A 16,968-nucleotide genomic window follows, 5' to 3' on the forward strand; every position below is an offset into this window, starting at 1 on the left:
TAAATACTTGTTGAAAGAATAAAAAACTGACCAGGCACGGTGGCTCATGCCTGTAATCTCAGCACTTTGGGAGGCTGAGGAGGATCACTTGAGTACAAAAGTTCGAGACCAGCGTGGGCAACATAGGGAGACCTCATCTCTACCAAAAACAAAAAAAATTAACCAAGTGTGATGATGCACACCTGTGGTCCCAGCTACTTGGGAGGCTGAGATGGAAGGATTGCTTGAGCCTGGGAGGTTGAGGCTGCAGTGAGCTGTGATCACACCTCTGTACTCCAGCCTGAGCGATAGAGTGAGACCCTGTCTCAAAAAAAAAAAAAAAAGGGGGAAAAAAAAGCAACAATTCAGTCACACTTCTATTATGAAACATTTCCTCCAATGTCAGGTAATAATATATAAGAATATCGCCCTGGGCGCAATGGCTCGTGCCTGTAATCCCAGCATTTTGGGAGGCTGAGGTGGGCGGATCACGAGATCAGGAGTTCGAGATCAGTCTGGCCAACGTAGTGAAACCCCGTCTCTACAAAAAATATAAAAAAAAAATTAGCCAGGCATGGTAGCGGGTAACTGTAGTCCCAGCTACTCAGGAGGCTGAGGCAGGAGAATCGCTTGAACCCGGGAGGCAGAGGTTGCAGTGAGCCAAGATCGCACCACTGCACTCCAGCCTGGGTGACAGAGTGAGACTCCGATCCATCTCAAAAAAAAAAAAAAAAAGGCCAGGCGTGGTGGCTCATGCCTGTAATCCCAGCACTTGGGGAGGCCGAGGCGGGCAGATCACCTGAGGTCTGGAGTTCGAGACCAGCCTGACCAACATGGAGAAACCCAGTCTCTACTAAAAATACAAAATTAGCTGAGCGTGGTGGCACATGCCTGTAATCCCAACTGCTAGGGAGGCTGAGGCAGGAGAATGGCTTGAACCTGGGAGGCAGAGATTGCGGTGAGCTGAGATCACACCATTGCATTCCAGCGTGGGCAACACGAGTGAAACTGTCTCAAAAAAAAAAAACAAAAACAAAAAAAAACATAAGGTAATATCATAAAAGACCTAGGAAACGTATTCAATTCAGTTTTATTTCATTTAACCGGTATTTCAAGGGTATCTCTCTATGAGATCATGTACTTTTTAGAGACAAAAGATACAGTCACTGGCTCAAAGAGCTTGTAGTCCCAATAGGGACTCCTAGCAATTTGTGCAAATGAATATTAAAGCCACATGTTAGGTTTGGCAACACAGGGATAGATTAAGATCTTTAGAGTTCCTAAGCTCTGAAAGGATTATGATATCTAACCTTGACCCTCATGTAGTTAAAAATAAAGTTATTAAACTATGAAGTTGCTATAAGGAATCCTAATAAAGCACTTATTTTTCCTATGGTGACTGCTTTGATGTTGTCTTTAAAATACCAAACACCAGTTTTTAAGCACCTTCTTGTTCTGTTTCTTGCTTCCTCTGCTTTGCTGGGGCTCTAATCATATGGTGCAGCCTTACAACAACGGCACAGAAAGGAGTGATGAGTTTGCCTCAGTGGGCACCAAAGACTTCACAGTTAGGATGAGATTCTTTACTTAGGTCTTAAAAGAGGAATAAGAGTTTTCCAGATGACAGCCTTTTCCCAGGCAGAGAAACATGAAACAGCTGGGCGAATAGTAGGAGCTTGTACCACATTTGAGTGAGTGGTGTGAGTGAAGCTGCCCAGACAAAAAGAGATCAGGGCCGGGCACGGTGGCTCACACCTGTAATCCCAACACTTTAGGCCAAGTCACGAGCATCACTTGAGTTTGAGACCAGCCTGGGCAACATAGTGAGACCTCGTCTCTACAAAAAAAGTTAAAAAAATTTGGCGAGAGGATGACTTGAGTCCAGGAGGTTGAGGCTCCAATGAGCCATGATTGTGCCACTGGACTCCCGCCTGGGTGACATAGCAAGAGATCGGGTCCTACGGGAAGTCTAGGCCATCAATTGAATAAATACTACTGAATTTTAAACTCTGCAATGCAGACTAAATTAATGTCTTCAAGTCAAGCCCGGAGTTAGCAAACTTTTTCTGTAAAGGGCCAGATAGTAAGTATTTTAGGTTTTGCAGGCCACATGATCTGTCTTGCAACTACCCAGCTCTGCTCTGGTAGAAGCAGCCATAGACAACATGTAAACAAATAAATGGGAGTGTGTTCCAATGGAACTGTCTACACAAAAATAGGTGGTGAGCTGAATTTGCTCCAGAGGACATACTATTTTTTTTTTGAGACGGAGGCTCGCTCTGTTGCCCAGGCTGGAGTGCAGTGGCGCGATCTCGGCTCACTGCAAGCTCCGCCTCCCGGGTTCACGCCATTCTCCTGCCTCAGCCTCCCGAGTAGCTGGGACTACAGGTGCCTGCCACCACGCCCAGCTAATTTTCTTGTATTTTTTAGTAGAGGCGGGGTTTCACCGTGTTAGCCAGGATGATCTCGATCTCCTGACCTCATGATCCGCCTGCCTCAGCCTCCCAAAGTGCTGGGATTATAGGCGTGAGCCACCGTGCCTGGCCAGGACATACTATTATTGGACAACCTCTGGTCTAGGCCATCAGTTTAACAAAGATTGCAGCAAAACAGGTCTACAATGCTAACTAAAATAATGTCTGCAAATATAAGCTTATCACATAATCTGGGGCAGTCAGAGGGTTGGTTGAAATACTAGGAAAGGTTGGCAAGAGGTGTCCTATGTTGTCCAGGGAAAGAAAAGGAAAGGGTTGGGAGGAAGATGACTTTACAGTTTTTGTTTTTTTTTTTGGTTTTGTTTTTGAGACGGAGTCTAGCTCTTTTGCCCAGGCTGGAGTGCAGTGGCGCAATCCTGGCTCACTGCAAGCTCCGCCTCCTGAGTTCACGCCATTCGCCTGCCTCAGCCTCCTGAGTAGCTGGGACTACAGGCGCCCGCCACCATGCCCAGCTAAATTTTTTTTTTTTTGTATTTTTAGTAGAGACAGGGTGTCACCGTGTTAACCAGGATGGTCTTGATCTCCTGACTTCATGATCTGCCCGCCCCAGCCTCCCAAAGTGCTGGGATTACAGGCACGAGTCACCGTGCCCAGCCCAACTTTACAGTATTTAAGCAGGCCTGGAAGAAACCATGACACAAGGAAACACACTGTTGTCTGAAGCAATTTCCAAGTTGCCTTTCTTACAACCACACTGAGGGCAATCCTTGCTTCTCCTTTCATAAGGAGGCAAAGGCCCTTCTGATTTCCATACCCTTTCATCCCAAGTCACCTGCAGCAAAGCAGTAAATCATGTTGAGTGTGCTTTTATGGATTCCTCTCTTCCTCCACACTTCATCCTCAGTTTCCCCCTGCTTCCTGGCTAACAGTTGAGATTCCTATAATCAGAGAATGAACCTTCCGTTTCACTACCAGAGATAAAGTGAAAAATGCATGTTTTTGCTTGAGGTAACAACCTAGTTGAAATGCAGTCAGTCAGCAAGTATAAAGGAAAGGTGGCTGGATGCTTTAGTGTGGGAAAGGTTGTTTGCTAGGTGGAAAAGGTTGGAGAGAGTCAGTCACAGGGCAGGAGCAGCAAACTCAAATGACCACAAGCAGCTTATAAATAGCATTAAGATGTAAAGAAAAAGTAGAGGCTGAGTGCAGTGGCTCACGCCTATAATCCCAGTACTTTGGGAGGCTGAGGTGGAAGGATTGCTTCAGTCCAGGAGTTTGAGACCAGCCTGGGCAACATGGCAAAACCTTGTCTCTACAAAAAAAAGGAAAGAAAAAAGCCAAGCATGGAGGTATGCGCCTGCAATCCCAGCTACCCAGGAGGCTGAGGTGGGAGGATTGATTGAGCCTGGGAGATCAAGGCTGTAGTGAGCTGTGATCAAGCCACTGTACTCTAGCCTGGGCAACAGAGCAAGACCCTGTCACAAACAAACAAACAAAAGAAAAAGTAGATGGAAAAGAAACAGCCAGTGCTCACTTACAGGTGATTTTTGTCCTCTGTGAAGATGGGCCCAGTGTTGCCTGAATTTTTTATTTTTTTATTTATTTTGAGATGGAGTCTTGCTCTGTTGCCCAGGCTGAAGAGCAGTGGCGTGATCTCGGCTCACTGCAACCTCTGCTTCCTGGGTTCATGCCATTCCCCTGCCTCAGCCTTCTGAGTAGCTGGGACTGCAGGCACCTGCCACCACACCCCACTAATTTTCTGTATTTTTAGTAGAGACTGGGTTTCACTGTGTTAGCTAGGATGGTCTTGATCTCCTGACCTCGTGATCCGCCCGCCTCAGCCTCCCAAAGTGCTGGGATTACAGGCGTGAGCCACTGCGCCCAGCCTGAACTTTTGATTTTTTTAAAAAAGAAGTCAGAAGTTTTCAAATGTTTGTGAAATCATCAGTTTTCTAAATATTGGTAATCAATTCCAAAAGTTTTATAATGTGTTACAAGCCAAATAAAACACATCCATAGGCTCGATGATCTATGGGCACCACTTGTGATCTCTGCTCTAAAGCATTTGATGTCTGAATTGGTGGAAGGGACACGGGAGCACACACCAGCCTGGGGAGCCCACTGGAGTACAGAATGCAAACTACGGGGACACAGGCCTTTGGAGCAGGTAGCTGATAGCCAGGGGCTGTCAAGTTATTATGTGTCCCAGGCCAAGTAATAACTTCTTGGACTTTTGAAAAATATATTTCATTTCCATGCCATCATGTTTGTAACATGCTATTTATAGTGCCAAGTTATCATTTTTCCCAAAGTGCAATTTTTCTCCCATGAAGTACTCATAATCTTAAGTAATGTAGTTGATATGTAACCCAGAAACTCCTACTTGATTAGAAGACAGTTATTGGTAGTATACCATTGATAGATTTGTTAATTTTTTGTTATATTTATTCAAATGCATATTCATGGTAGAACAATTAGCACTTTCTAGTTTTCATTCTAAATAATGGATATTATAAATAATGGTCTCCAATATTGACTCTTTTGAGTAATTCTATCAGGGACATGTTGAAATTCCAATGACCTTTTTTGCCTTAGAGGCATCTTTTGTACATAATGTATTTCTTTTTTTTTTTTTTTTTTTCCTCAAAACAGGGCCTTATTCTGCCACCCAGATTGGAGTGCAGTGACACCATCAGGGCTCACTGCAGCCTTGACCTCCCCGGGCCCGAGTGATCCTCCCACCTCATCCTCCCGAATAGCTGGGACTATAGGTGCACGCCACCACACCTGGCTAATTTTCTTATTTTTTGTAGAGAGAGGGTTTCATTATGTTGCCCAGGCTGGTCTCAAACTCCTGTGCTCAAGCAATTCACCGAGATTACAGACCTGAGATTACAGGTGCTGAGATTACAGGCCTGAGCCACCGTGCCTAGCTCTCATAATGCATTTCACGCACCATAGTATGGTGAGCACATTCTTTCACTGAAATAACACTATCCATGTTCACATATACAACTAGCATTGTTAGAAACATCTGCTATACATATGTCTTTATGAGTTGCATCCTATTAGAGCACCACATTGTTCCAGTGACCAGTGAGTGCTGGTTTACCATCAGCTTTCATTGTTCCCTTCTGACAGTGTATTTCTCAGTTTTTTCCTGGGCCCAGTGCTGCCCAGAGTAAAGGCTACATTCTTCACTCCTCCTCGCAGCCAAATGGCATAAGACTAGTACCAGCCAATGGTATATAACAAGTGATGTGGGTAACTTTTAATGTCCTTGAAGGGAGACAGTGTGCCCCTTATTTCGTCCCACCGCTTAGAACATGATCAAATGGCAAGCCACCTTAGATAGTATGGTCTAGACTAGAAGGCTGTACAACAACAGAGAAAAAGCCTGGCTCCTGGATGACCTCATGGAGCAGAGATTCCCTACTAGCCCTTAACTGTCTACCTCCATACTCTTACATAAGAGAAAAACTTCTGGCCGGGCATGGTGGCTCATGCCTGTAATCCCAGCACTTTGGGAGGCTGAGGTGGGCGGATCACAAGGTCAGGAGATTGAAACCATCCTAGCTAACACGGTGAAACCCTGTCTCTACTAAAAATACAAAAAATTAGCCGGGTGTGGTGGCGGGTGCCTGTAGTCCTAGCTACTCAGGAGGCTAAGGCAGAATGGCGTCAACCAGGAGGCAGAGCTTGCAGTGAGCCGAGATCGCCACTGCACTCCAGCCTGGGCGACAGAGCGAGACTCTGTCTCAAAAAAAAAAAAAAAAAAATAGAAAAACTTCCATCTTGACTAAGTTACTCTTGTATGGGTGTCTCCTACGTCAGCCAGCCTACATCCCAACTAAATCTCTACCCTAACCTTTGCGAGACAAACCATTGCATTGAGATTATGTAAAGGGAAGTTGGGGGAGAAAGAGAAATATATGATGATGATACTGGTCAATGTTCCCAATTCTTCAGTTTTTAAAATATTTTTTAAAGTTCAAGTTCAAACTAATATATATGCTAAAATAAATATGAAACTAAGCACATAGTTTGTATTAGCATCTAATATCATGATGACTTTGTTTTACTTTTTCTGGTTTATTTTTTCATTCTCCGTAGTTCTCTATTCAGCAAATGCACATTGAACAGCAGAATTCTGTTTTAAACACCATGAAGGAACACTGAAGCACTATGAGGAGCAATGAGGTGGATAAAAAAGTACTTCCTTTCTCTAAGGAGATTACAGTGTACTTGTGGAGATAAAATGTTTCTTAAAAGGTGGCATGTGATAAGTGCCATGGAAAAGATCCCAAGGAGGCATGTCTCAGAGGAGACATCCCTGTCACCCGTGGGCCTTCATGACCAAGAGGTTGTTTGAGGAGGTTTATTTTGATTGCATTTCAAAAGAATATTACCTCAATAACAATATATGGCCAGGTGCAGTGGCTCACACATATAATCCTAGCACTTTGGGAGGCCAAGGCTGGAGGATTGCTCGAGCCCAGGAGTTCAAGAGCAGCCTGGGCAATACAGTGAGACCGTCTCTACAAGAAATAAAAATAAAAAATAAAAAAATAGCCAGGTATGGTGGCACATGCCTGTGATCCTAGCTACTTGAGGAGCTGAAATGTGAAGATCACTTGAGCCTGGGAGGTTGAGGCTGCAGTGAGCCATGATCATACCACTGCACTCCAGTCTGGCAATAGAGCGAGTCCCTGTCTCAAAACAAACAAACAAACAAACAAAAGCAATGTAGGTATTTTTTGTTACTGGATAGTTTATGTAACTGTTCTTTCAGATTCTGTCTATCCTTTAAGCACATAACAATGATCTTTGCATTTTCATCTTACTCTCATTTTATTGAGATTATGTTATTATGATCATTAACAAATTTATCTCTGGGTATAAAAATGTCCTCATTATTAATAAGGAAATAAAACAAAGTAATGGTGATGACACAATCTTTTCTTAGACTGCAAATATTCTCATAAATTATTACAAAAAAATGTTCCCTGTTTATTGGGCAAACAGTGCCCCCTTTTGACCACTGGATCCTATAAAAGAAATCCTAAGACAATAGACTCTTTTCATCTCTGCTAAAAATTGAATTATATAGAGGGTTATATAGATTTATATTATTAGATCTAATTATATATAACATTTATGTTATATCACTATAATACCTAATTATATATTTTATATATGGTATATAATTTCTAAAGAAACTATCCTATATAACTTTAAGGATATACTGTGTGCTTTTTATTATTTATTTTTTAGACTCATGTGGTACTTTGTTAAGTGATTAGGTCCACTAGAGTGTTTAATGGCAGTTTTGTAAGATCCACATTTTAGTTTTATGAATCTTCTTTATCCTGTCTGATTCAGGTTGAATACGAAGGCTTAAAGCATGAGATTAAGCGATTTGAGGAGGAGACGGTACTGCTGAACAGCCAGCTGGAAGATGCCATCCGATTGAAAGAGATTGCTGAGCACCAACTGGAAGAAGCCCTCGAGACTTTAAAAAATGAAAGAGAGCAAAAGAACAACCTGCGGAAGGAGCTCTCCCAGTATATCAGCCTCAACGATAACCATATCAGCATCTCAGTAGATGGACTCAAATTTGCCGAGGATGGGAGTGAACCAAACAATGATGACAAAATGAACGGTCATATCCATGGACCTCTTGTGAAACTGAATGGAGACTATCGGACTCCCACCTTAAGGAAAGGAGAGTCTCTGAACCCTGTCTCTGACTTATTCAGTGAGCTGAACATTTCAGAAATACAGAAGTTGAAGCAGCAGCTTATGCAGGTAAGTGAATTTCTTATAGTTTGCGTGTAGCATGTTGTGGGACTTCTGATTCTTGCATTTCACTTCCGGATTTCTTTTCTTTTCTTTTTTCTTTTCTTCTGTTTTCTTTTCTTTTCTTTTCTGTTCTTTTCGAGACAGAGTCTTGCTCCATCGCCCAGGCTGGAGTACAGTGGTGCAATTTCGGCTCACTGCAACCTCCGCCTCCCAGGTTCAAGCGATTCTCCTGCCTCAGCCTCCCAAGTAGCTGGGACTACAGGTGCCCGCCACCATGCCCGGCTAATTCTTTTGTATTTTTAGTAGAGACGGGGTTTCACCGTATTAAGCCAAGATGGTCTCGATCTCCTGACCTCACGATCTACCCGCCTCAGCCTCCCAAAGTGCTGGGATTACAGTTGTGAGCCACCACGCCCAGCCCCAGATTTCTTTTCTAAATATCACCTCTTCAACTAGAAACTTTGAAAGTGCAATATTTTAGAAAGACATGACAGAAGGAGCATTAAAGAGAAATGCAATCTCTCATTTGCATCACTTCAAGAAATGAACTTCCAAGAGCCACACATTGAGTTCCAATGAAGTCTGAGAAAAGACAGAAAAAAAGTTCCTTGGGCCGGGCACAGTGGCTCACACCTATAATGCCAGCACTTTGAGACGCTGAGGCGGGTGGATCACCTGAAGTCAGGAGTTCAAGACCAGCCTGGCCAACACGGTGAAACCCCATCTCTACTAAAAATACAAAAAATTAGCTGGACGTGGTGGCGGGTGCCTGTAATCCCACCTACTCAGGAGGCTGAGGCAGGAGAATCACTTGAACCCAGGAGGCGGAGATTGCAGTGAGCCGAGATCGCCATTGCACTCCAGCCTGAGCAACAAGAGTGAAACTTCATCTCAAAAAAGAAGAAAAAGAAAAAAGAAAAGACAGAGCCTTAATGCATTTCTGATTAACAAAAGAATTCAAAAGCTTTATATACAAGTTAAATGATGGAAACCATGCAGTTTTCATCACAAGCAACTGTGTATATAGCTTCCAGATTTATGGTTACATTTCACAGGAATACTTGAAGCCTTAAAAGACGTAAAGGACTTCCTATGTACAAATTATCCAGGATACCATATGATTAAAAATACAGAACAGGTATAATCTAAGACCAAAGGATTCTTACTGCAATATGAGTTAAACCTTAAGTTTTTAGCATCTTCAAATCAAATGTCTTGTGAAGAGTCCCAGCCTTGAACCTTACTTCCTTGTGAAATCGCTTTCTAGTTTAGAGTCTTGCCTTCCTGCCACACGTAATGGAAACGTTGTTTAAGGAACAGCAGCATTACCATCACCTGGGGGCTTATTTGTACAAATTGTGGAGCTCCATATAGATCTGCTGAACTAGAAATCTGGTATAACAGGCTTGTTAAGTGATTAAATTTGAGGCTTAATCTTCAATCTCAATCTTATCCCTTCAAGGTTCTTCATGTATACCTGATAATTAGAGGCTGTTAAGCCTCTGGCAGTCATCTGCCTCCATGGAAATGATGACTGGAAAAGTGAAATTAGCAGAAATAAGTAAGAGAACACAGAGCCAATGATCTTGATTTGTTAACAGGTTTATTTTCTATGTCTTTTTGCTCAGTTTACACTAATACGACTAGATTGATTGAAACAGAAAACATATTTCCTTGTGAAAAAGTTTTACATGACAGATATATTCATAAGAATTTGTACCCCCCAGATTGAATACCATTAAATAGAAGTTATATGAGTTTTTTTTTTTTTAACTCTCATGTTGGTGGCTTTGAGATAAAAAGTTAGTGGGTTCAGGCTTTTTGTTTCTTCCTTTTATTTTGGTGGCAGTGCAGAATAGGAAAAGAGGCTTCTATGCATAAAACAGCAAAACAATTTTCAACCAGGTCATCTATTGGCTGAAAGCTCAGAGCTGTGCTCAGATTTAATTCTAAATGTGATCTGAATTGGGTAATACAAAAGTCTAAAAAAGATGAAAAGTTCAATTAAAAGAATGGTGGAAAACGAGTAAGTTCTCAGCAGGAGACTGGCTCTCCTGAGTTCTCAATAGACAGTCGTTTTCATTTGGGTTAGGCGGTTCCTCATTGCCAGAGAATGTTTATTTCCTTGAGAAGGTTTAGCGTCTCTGATCCCAAATCATGAGATGCTGGTTACATTTCCTCAGTTGAAGTGATGACCAGAAACTCCCCATGTATTTCAAATGCTCTGAGAGTCAACCACTAGTTGACAGTCATTCTTAGAGGACAGCACTTTACTTTCCCATGGAATGGGATACATAATACCTTCCTCGTTTAGAGTGTCATGAAAGTTTATGAGTTATATGCAGAGTGCTGAGAACAGGGACTAGTGCACAGTAAATGCTCCGTAATTATGAACTGTCATCATTATTTCAACTCCATTCGTCCTTTAATTTATTAGGCACTCACTTTATAATAATTTAGATAATTATTATTAACTATTATTTTGGGGCTATTAGCTCAAGGATAATCATCCCAAAAGGGACTGATGTGGATACTGGTAGGAATATAGAAAAATAACAGTTAAGTCTCATGGTGCAAGAAGGTCTGAAAAAGGATATTCATTTAGCAAAATGTTAGGGTGAGAAAAAGTTTGCTGGATAAACCCTCTGTCAGTCTATTAGAAAGCTGTGTCCCTTCAAATCTTTCTTCAATGCTTAACTGATGTTGACAGTTTGCAAAGATGTAGAGGGGCACAGGTAGGTCCTTGTATCCCAAAGTTTGCTCCAGATTTAGTTGTGAAAACCAGGTTCAACACCGGAAGGGCTTTGCAGCTTCCAATCTCATACTAATGACACTAACTGTAAATTTTTTTTTTAGGTAGAATATCCATTTATCATCTTGTAATCAGCATTTTTAAAAAGCATATCAGCTTTTCCTAAGAATATATTTTATTCAAATGAGTAAATTCATGAGACACATACCTTCTCATGAATTATTTCTTTGCAATACAGTTTTTTCCTTAGCCACACATCTTTTTGGGTTAAATTTATGTAAATAAACACATTACAAAAACATTACAGGATACATTACCTAGAATTTATTGTAATTGGCTTTGATGTTAATAAGGATTAAAAATAATATGGCAATTCTGATCAATGAGAGTACTGTGCACCTGAAGCATATATGTGTCAGTACCATTGTTCTGGAAATTATGAAGAGGAACCAATCAAATGTACTTTAAGTATAACTATCTGGAATGCTTGGGGCCAGGTGTGTTTTAAAAATTCAAGTTTCAGATTATAGAAAGGTAATATGCAGCATATACCATATAGATTGTGATATCTCCACTGGGATCAGATGCAGCATCCAGTGATCAAATAATATTAACATTTCTGCACTGAAATGTGAGTATTCACACTAAGAATAAGATGAGGACCATTAAAGGCCTTACACCAGTCAGGTGCAGTTTGGCTGCCCTGGGAGTTTAGGACTGTCTGAATATTGCCAAGTGAGTTTTCTCATAACCAAGTGAGTTATGATAAAACTTGATTTCGAGCTTTTTGGATTTTGCAGTTGCAGGTGTTGTAGGAATAGCACTGTCCTGTTGGGCAGCTGTCAGTTTTGCGCACCTCAGCTTATAATGTCAATATAGTTAGGACGTGACAGTTTGTATTTTCATTTTTTTATTATTATTATACTTTAAGATGTGGGGTACATGTGCACAACGTGCAGGTTTGTTACATATGTATACATGTGCCATGTTGGTGTGCTGCACCCATTAACTCGTCATTTACATTAGGTATATCTCCTAATGCTATCCCTGACAGTTTGTATTTTCATAGTTCCCTTATCTCTTAGGATTTTTCCTGGCCTGGATCCAAAACACTGCACAGGAGAGAAGGCCTTGTGCCTCTAAATCCAACAGCTGTGCTTAGCTAACAGCTCATGACAGTGTAGAAGGGCACAGGCAAGGCTGTAACACCCTGAACCAGGTGATATGCAGCATTTCAGGTTTCTTCCTTTTGATCAAGTACCCCTTTGATGGAGTAAGTTCAAGAGATCTATAGTACAACATGGTGACTATAGTTAATAACAGTGTATTGTATTGAAAATAAAAGAGTAGATTTTAAGTGTTCTCAGTGTTGTAGAACCCCTAAATGTAGGTCCACATGTTGGATGGGCAGTAAGCCAAATACTGACACATCAGTGCTTAGCAGCAGAGAAAGGTGTATTCATTTTGGCCAAAAGTGACATTGTGGGGGAGGCAATCTGTCAAATTCTACCTGCCTTTGAACGTAACTGGGGGTTTTTATGAGTAAGGCAGCTATGCAGGAGATGAAATCCCCCAATGATCAAAGTTGTTTGCGTCCCTCAGCTCAATCAGACCTCTGGATGCCATCAAGGAGGTCTGCATGACCTAAGGACCATTGTTCTTTGAAAGGAAAACAAGTTCATTAATCTTACTGGCAGCCAGGGTTAGGATGCAAAGTTAATCAATTATTAGTGACTACCGTCTACCGAATGACTACGTGCAAGCAGTCATGCGTGGAGGAAGAAAAGGACAAAGAGAAAGGAAAATAAGTAAAAAACAAAAATTTAATGATTCTGATAATATAGGCTCAGTTACATCACCACAAACATGATAAGTATGTCAGGTCATGCATGTCATAATTAGCTCAATTTCCACTTTGCCTACATATTTCAAAACATCATGTTGTACGTGATAAATATGTACAATTTTTGTCAGTTAAAATAAATACATTAATTTGTTTTTAAAGAACTCCTTTGAAAACAGTATACCTAGTCCATACCCTTTTGGCCTTTTCTTCTCCTACAAGGCTCAGTGTATGCCCATGAGTTATGTTTTCCCATCCATAGATATTTATTTAACCTGGTTCCAGGAAAAAAAAAATGCCTCTGTCGACAAAGCAAGTCAAACTCTGTAAAATATTTTAAGAGATTTATTCTGAGCCAAGTGTGAGTGACCATGGCCTGTGACATAGCCCTCAGGAGGTCCTGAGAACATATGCCCAAGGTGGTCGGGGTACAGCTTGGTTTTATATATTTTAGGGAGGCATGAGACATCAATTAAATACATTTAAGAAATACATTGGACCGGGTGCGGTGGCTCACGCCTGTAATCCCAACACTTTGGGAGGCCAAGGTGGGTGGATCATGAAGTCAAGAGATTGAGACCATCCTGGCCAACATGGTGAAACCCCGTCTCTACTAAAAAAAATACAAAAATTAGCTGGGCATGGTGATGTGTGCCTGTAGTCCCGGCTACTTGGGAGGCTGAGGCAGGAGAATCACTTGAACCCAGGAGGCGGAGGTTGCAGTGAGCCGAGATCTCTCCACTGCACTGCAGCCTGCGACAGATCAAGACTCCATCTCAAAAAAAAGAAAAAAGAAAGAAATACATTGGTTTGGTTCAGAAAGGTGGTACAGCTCAAAGCGGGGGCTTCCAGGCTATAGGTAAATTTAAACATTTTCTGGATGACAATTGGTTGAGTTTATCTGAAGGCCTGGGATCAATGGAAAGAAAATGTTCAGGTTAAGATAAAGGATTGTGGAGATCAAGTTTTATTGTGCAGAGGAAGCTCTCAGATAGCGGACTTCAGAGAGAGCAGGTTGTAAAATGTTTCTTATTGCACTTAGAAGGGTGCCTGGCTCTTAGCTGATTATCTCCTGGATCTGGAAAGGAAAGAAGGAAAACAAAGGGGGGAAAGGGGATTCTCTACAGAATGTGGATTTTTCCCACAAGAGACTTTGCAGGGGTATTTCAAGGTATGGCAAGGAAATATATTTTGGTTTTCTTCCTTTGCCAGTGTCAGATTGGAAAGTAAGTCTTGATATACAGGGTTAAATAAAACCCATCCGATGAGAACTTATGGTTTGTAGGGCATGAACTCCCCAGACCCCTTAGATAGGAATTTGGGCAAGATAAAAAAAAATCAGAGCTTAGTCCTCACCTCTGCCTTAATTATCAGGAATGTTGAGTGAATTGTTTTGCTTCTCTGAGGCTCATTCAAAAGGGGAAGGTAATAAATTAGCCCCACCATTTGTCTCTGCCATGCCTTTGTTGGAACTATGGAAAAAACAAAACAAAACAAAAATCAGGTCTCCTTCTTCAAGCCATCATACTGCCATCTGCTGGGAAATGGTAATAACAAGTATAAACATTTATAGCTACTACAATTTAAATAGCACCTCCTGGAGTTGTTTGCATATGACCTGCAGACTTCTGCATTGAAGCCCTGGTGATAATGCTATGCCTCCTCTGTAGAATTGTGAGGACCAAATGGGATGGTAAATATGAAACTGTGTATAAGTCATAACATTTTATAAATTATTATTGTCCTGGAAACTGCCATCAGGTTTCGAGATGCCAAGAAGGTCCCCACTATCCCTTTGTGTAAACAGTCAATACATAAATTATAAAAAGTATGGGAAAGGCAAGTGATGGTAAGCCTATATCTAAATTAGGGAGAGCTTTTTCCCAGAACAAATTAGAGTGAATATTTTACTGAACTATATGCCTTCCTAGGTTATGGAATAAAATACAGGAATATTTTAAACTTAGCTAATCATGCTAAGTTTCACATAATACAGAAACACATACACAAAAAATACAGTAAGAAAACATTTTGATTAACCTCAGAGTCTCTATAAACTTGACAATAGTCCTTGATAGTGAATAGCTCAATGAGTGTCATCCTTTATTCATGAGAGAAGTTTTTCAGAGTATTATCGGATAAATTATTTTGGTTTTTTGGTGCCCTCAAGACCTCATTATTTCAAATAGGTTGTAATTGACATTTTCCAGTGACAGTCAAATACCTTAATTAGTTTTATTAGAATGAAAATAAGTAGATCCTGTCTGGAAATACTAACTAAATTACTTAATCTATTTAAAGGTGTCCTGTATGCTTGTGCTGAAATTTCTGTCTTTGATAAATAGCCTCTAACTTTGCATCTGCATAGAGTCAAACTAAGCAGGCTAAATTCTTTGGATTTTTTTTTTCAGTATTACGCTGGATATATAATGCCACATGTAGTATGAGAAAACAGTAATGTTTCTGTAAAACTAAAATTAATATATTTTGTTGCATCCTCATGGATGTGGAAAAAATAGATTCATATTATGTTTTGATCCACTCTATTAAAGGCAATTTTAATTTTTTCTATAATGATTGATGTTAAGTGGTGATGGTAATTTGTTATATGTCCCATAAGAGTTCAAAGCAATTTGTATATATTTGCTTAATTGGTTGCTGCTTATAACAACTGTATGGGGTAGAGAGTATTATTATCTTCATATTATAGATAGGGAAACTGAGGCATGACTGTGTTATGTCATTAATTCAAGGTCAAAAATCTAGTAAGTGGAGTTGCTACACAGAGAGAGTCGAACAAGTGAAATATTATCTCTGCTTAAAGACTCACAGAATATTTATAGGATGACATTAATGAAAACAAGATTGGTTAGTTCTTGAGTCCTGAAACTTAAAGTGACAAGTATAATTATTTCCTAGTACAAAGCTGACAACTTAAATGGTTAAACTATTACAGATTTTATAGTTAGAGATTACAAACTAGCTGGGTGCAGTGGCTCATACCTCTAATCCCAGGACTTCGGGAGGCTGAGGCAGGAGGATAGCTTGAGGCCAGGGGTTTGAGACCAGCCTGGGCCACATGGCAAAACCCCATCTCTACCAAAAATACCAAAAACAAATTAGCTGGGCACGGCGGTGCGTGCCTATAGTCCCAGCTACTAGGGAAGCTGAGGTGGGAGGACTGCTTGAGCCTGGGAGGAGGTCAAGGCTGCAGTGAGCCGTGACCATGCCACTGCACTCCAGCCTAAGTGAAAGAGCATAACCCTATCTCAATAAATAAATAAAATGAAAATAAATGGAATCATACAATGTGTGGTCTTTTGTGACTGGCTTCTTTCACTTAGCAACATTTTAAAGGTTCGTCCATGCTCTAATATATCAGCACTTCATTTTCCTTTCTTTCTATTGTCAAATAACACTCCATGGTATGCAGATACCACATTTCATGTAACCATTCATCAGGTGATGGACATTTTAGTTGTTTCTGTTTTTTTAGCTATTATCAATAAAGCTGCTATGAAGATTTGTGTACAAGTTTTTGTGTGCACATATGTTTTAATTCCCAGGAGAAGTTAATACTAGAGGTGGAAATGCTGGGTCATATGGTAATTCTATGTTTTACCTTCTGAGGAACTGCTAGTTTTGAAAACAAATTGAGTGTACCATTTTATATCCCCACCAGCAGTGTATGAGGGTTCCGATTTCTCCACATTCTCACTAACACTTGTTATTATGTGCCTTTTCAATCATAGCCATCCTGGTGGATGTGAAGTGGTATTTCATTATCATCTAGACTTGTATTTCCTTGATGGCTATGATGTTGAGCATCTTTTCATGTGCTTATTGACTCTTTTATATCTTCTGTGGAAAAATGTCTGTTCAGATTATTTTTTGACTGGGTTGTCTTTTTATTTCTGAGTTGAAGGAGTTCTTTACTGATTTGGATACAAATCCCTTATCATAAAAGTGATTTATAATTTGCAAATATTTTCTCCCATTCTGTGGGTTGTCTTTTCACTTTCTTGATGGTGTCCTTTGATGTACAAAGGAGTTTTTTTTTTTTTAAAGAGATAGTTCTCACTATGTTGCCCAGGCTGGAGTGCAGTGGCTGTCCATAGGCACAATCGTAGCACGCTGCAGCCTCAAACTCCTGGACTCTC

The 16,968-nt window shown here is 40.7% G+C and overlaps 1 protein-coding gene across 15 annotated transcripts in view; it reads left to right on the top strand.

The window, feature by feature from the left end:
* BICD1 (BICD cargo adaptor 1) overlaps positions 1-16,968 on the top strand; it is a 274,543-nt gene that overhangs the window by 191,012 nt on the left and 66,563 nt on the right. For 13 of the 15 annotated variants that reach the window (XM_063672600.1, XM_054442543.2, XM_054442562.2 and 10 more), the window contains exon 4: positions 7,794-8,219. In XM_063672600.1, coding sequence (XP_063528670.1) covers positions 7,794-8,219 — 426 coding nt within the window. Of the gene's footprint in view, positions 1-6,524; positions 7,129-7,793; positions 8,220-9,675; positions 16,058-16,968 lie in introns of those variants that run through there. The other 2 variants (XM_054442555.2, XM_054442556.2) reach the window with 2 other exon arrangements.

The sequence above is a fragment of the Pongo pygmaeus genome, chromosome 10, assembly GCF_028885625.2.
Source record: "Pongo pygmaeus isolate AG05252 chromosome 10, NHGRI_mPonPyg2-v2.0_pri, whole genome shotgun sequence".
In the NCBI taxonomy this organism is placed as follows: Eukaryota; Metazoa; Chordata; class Mammalia; order Primates; family Hominidae; genus Pongo; species Pongo pygmaeus.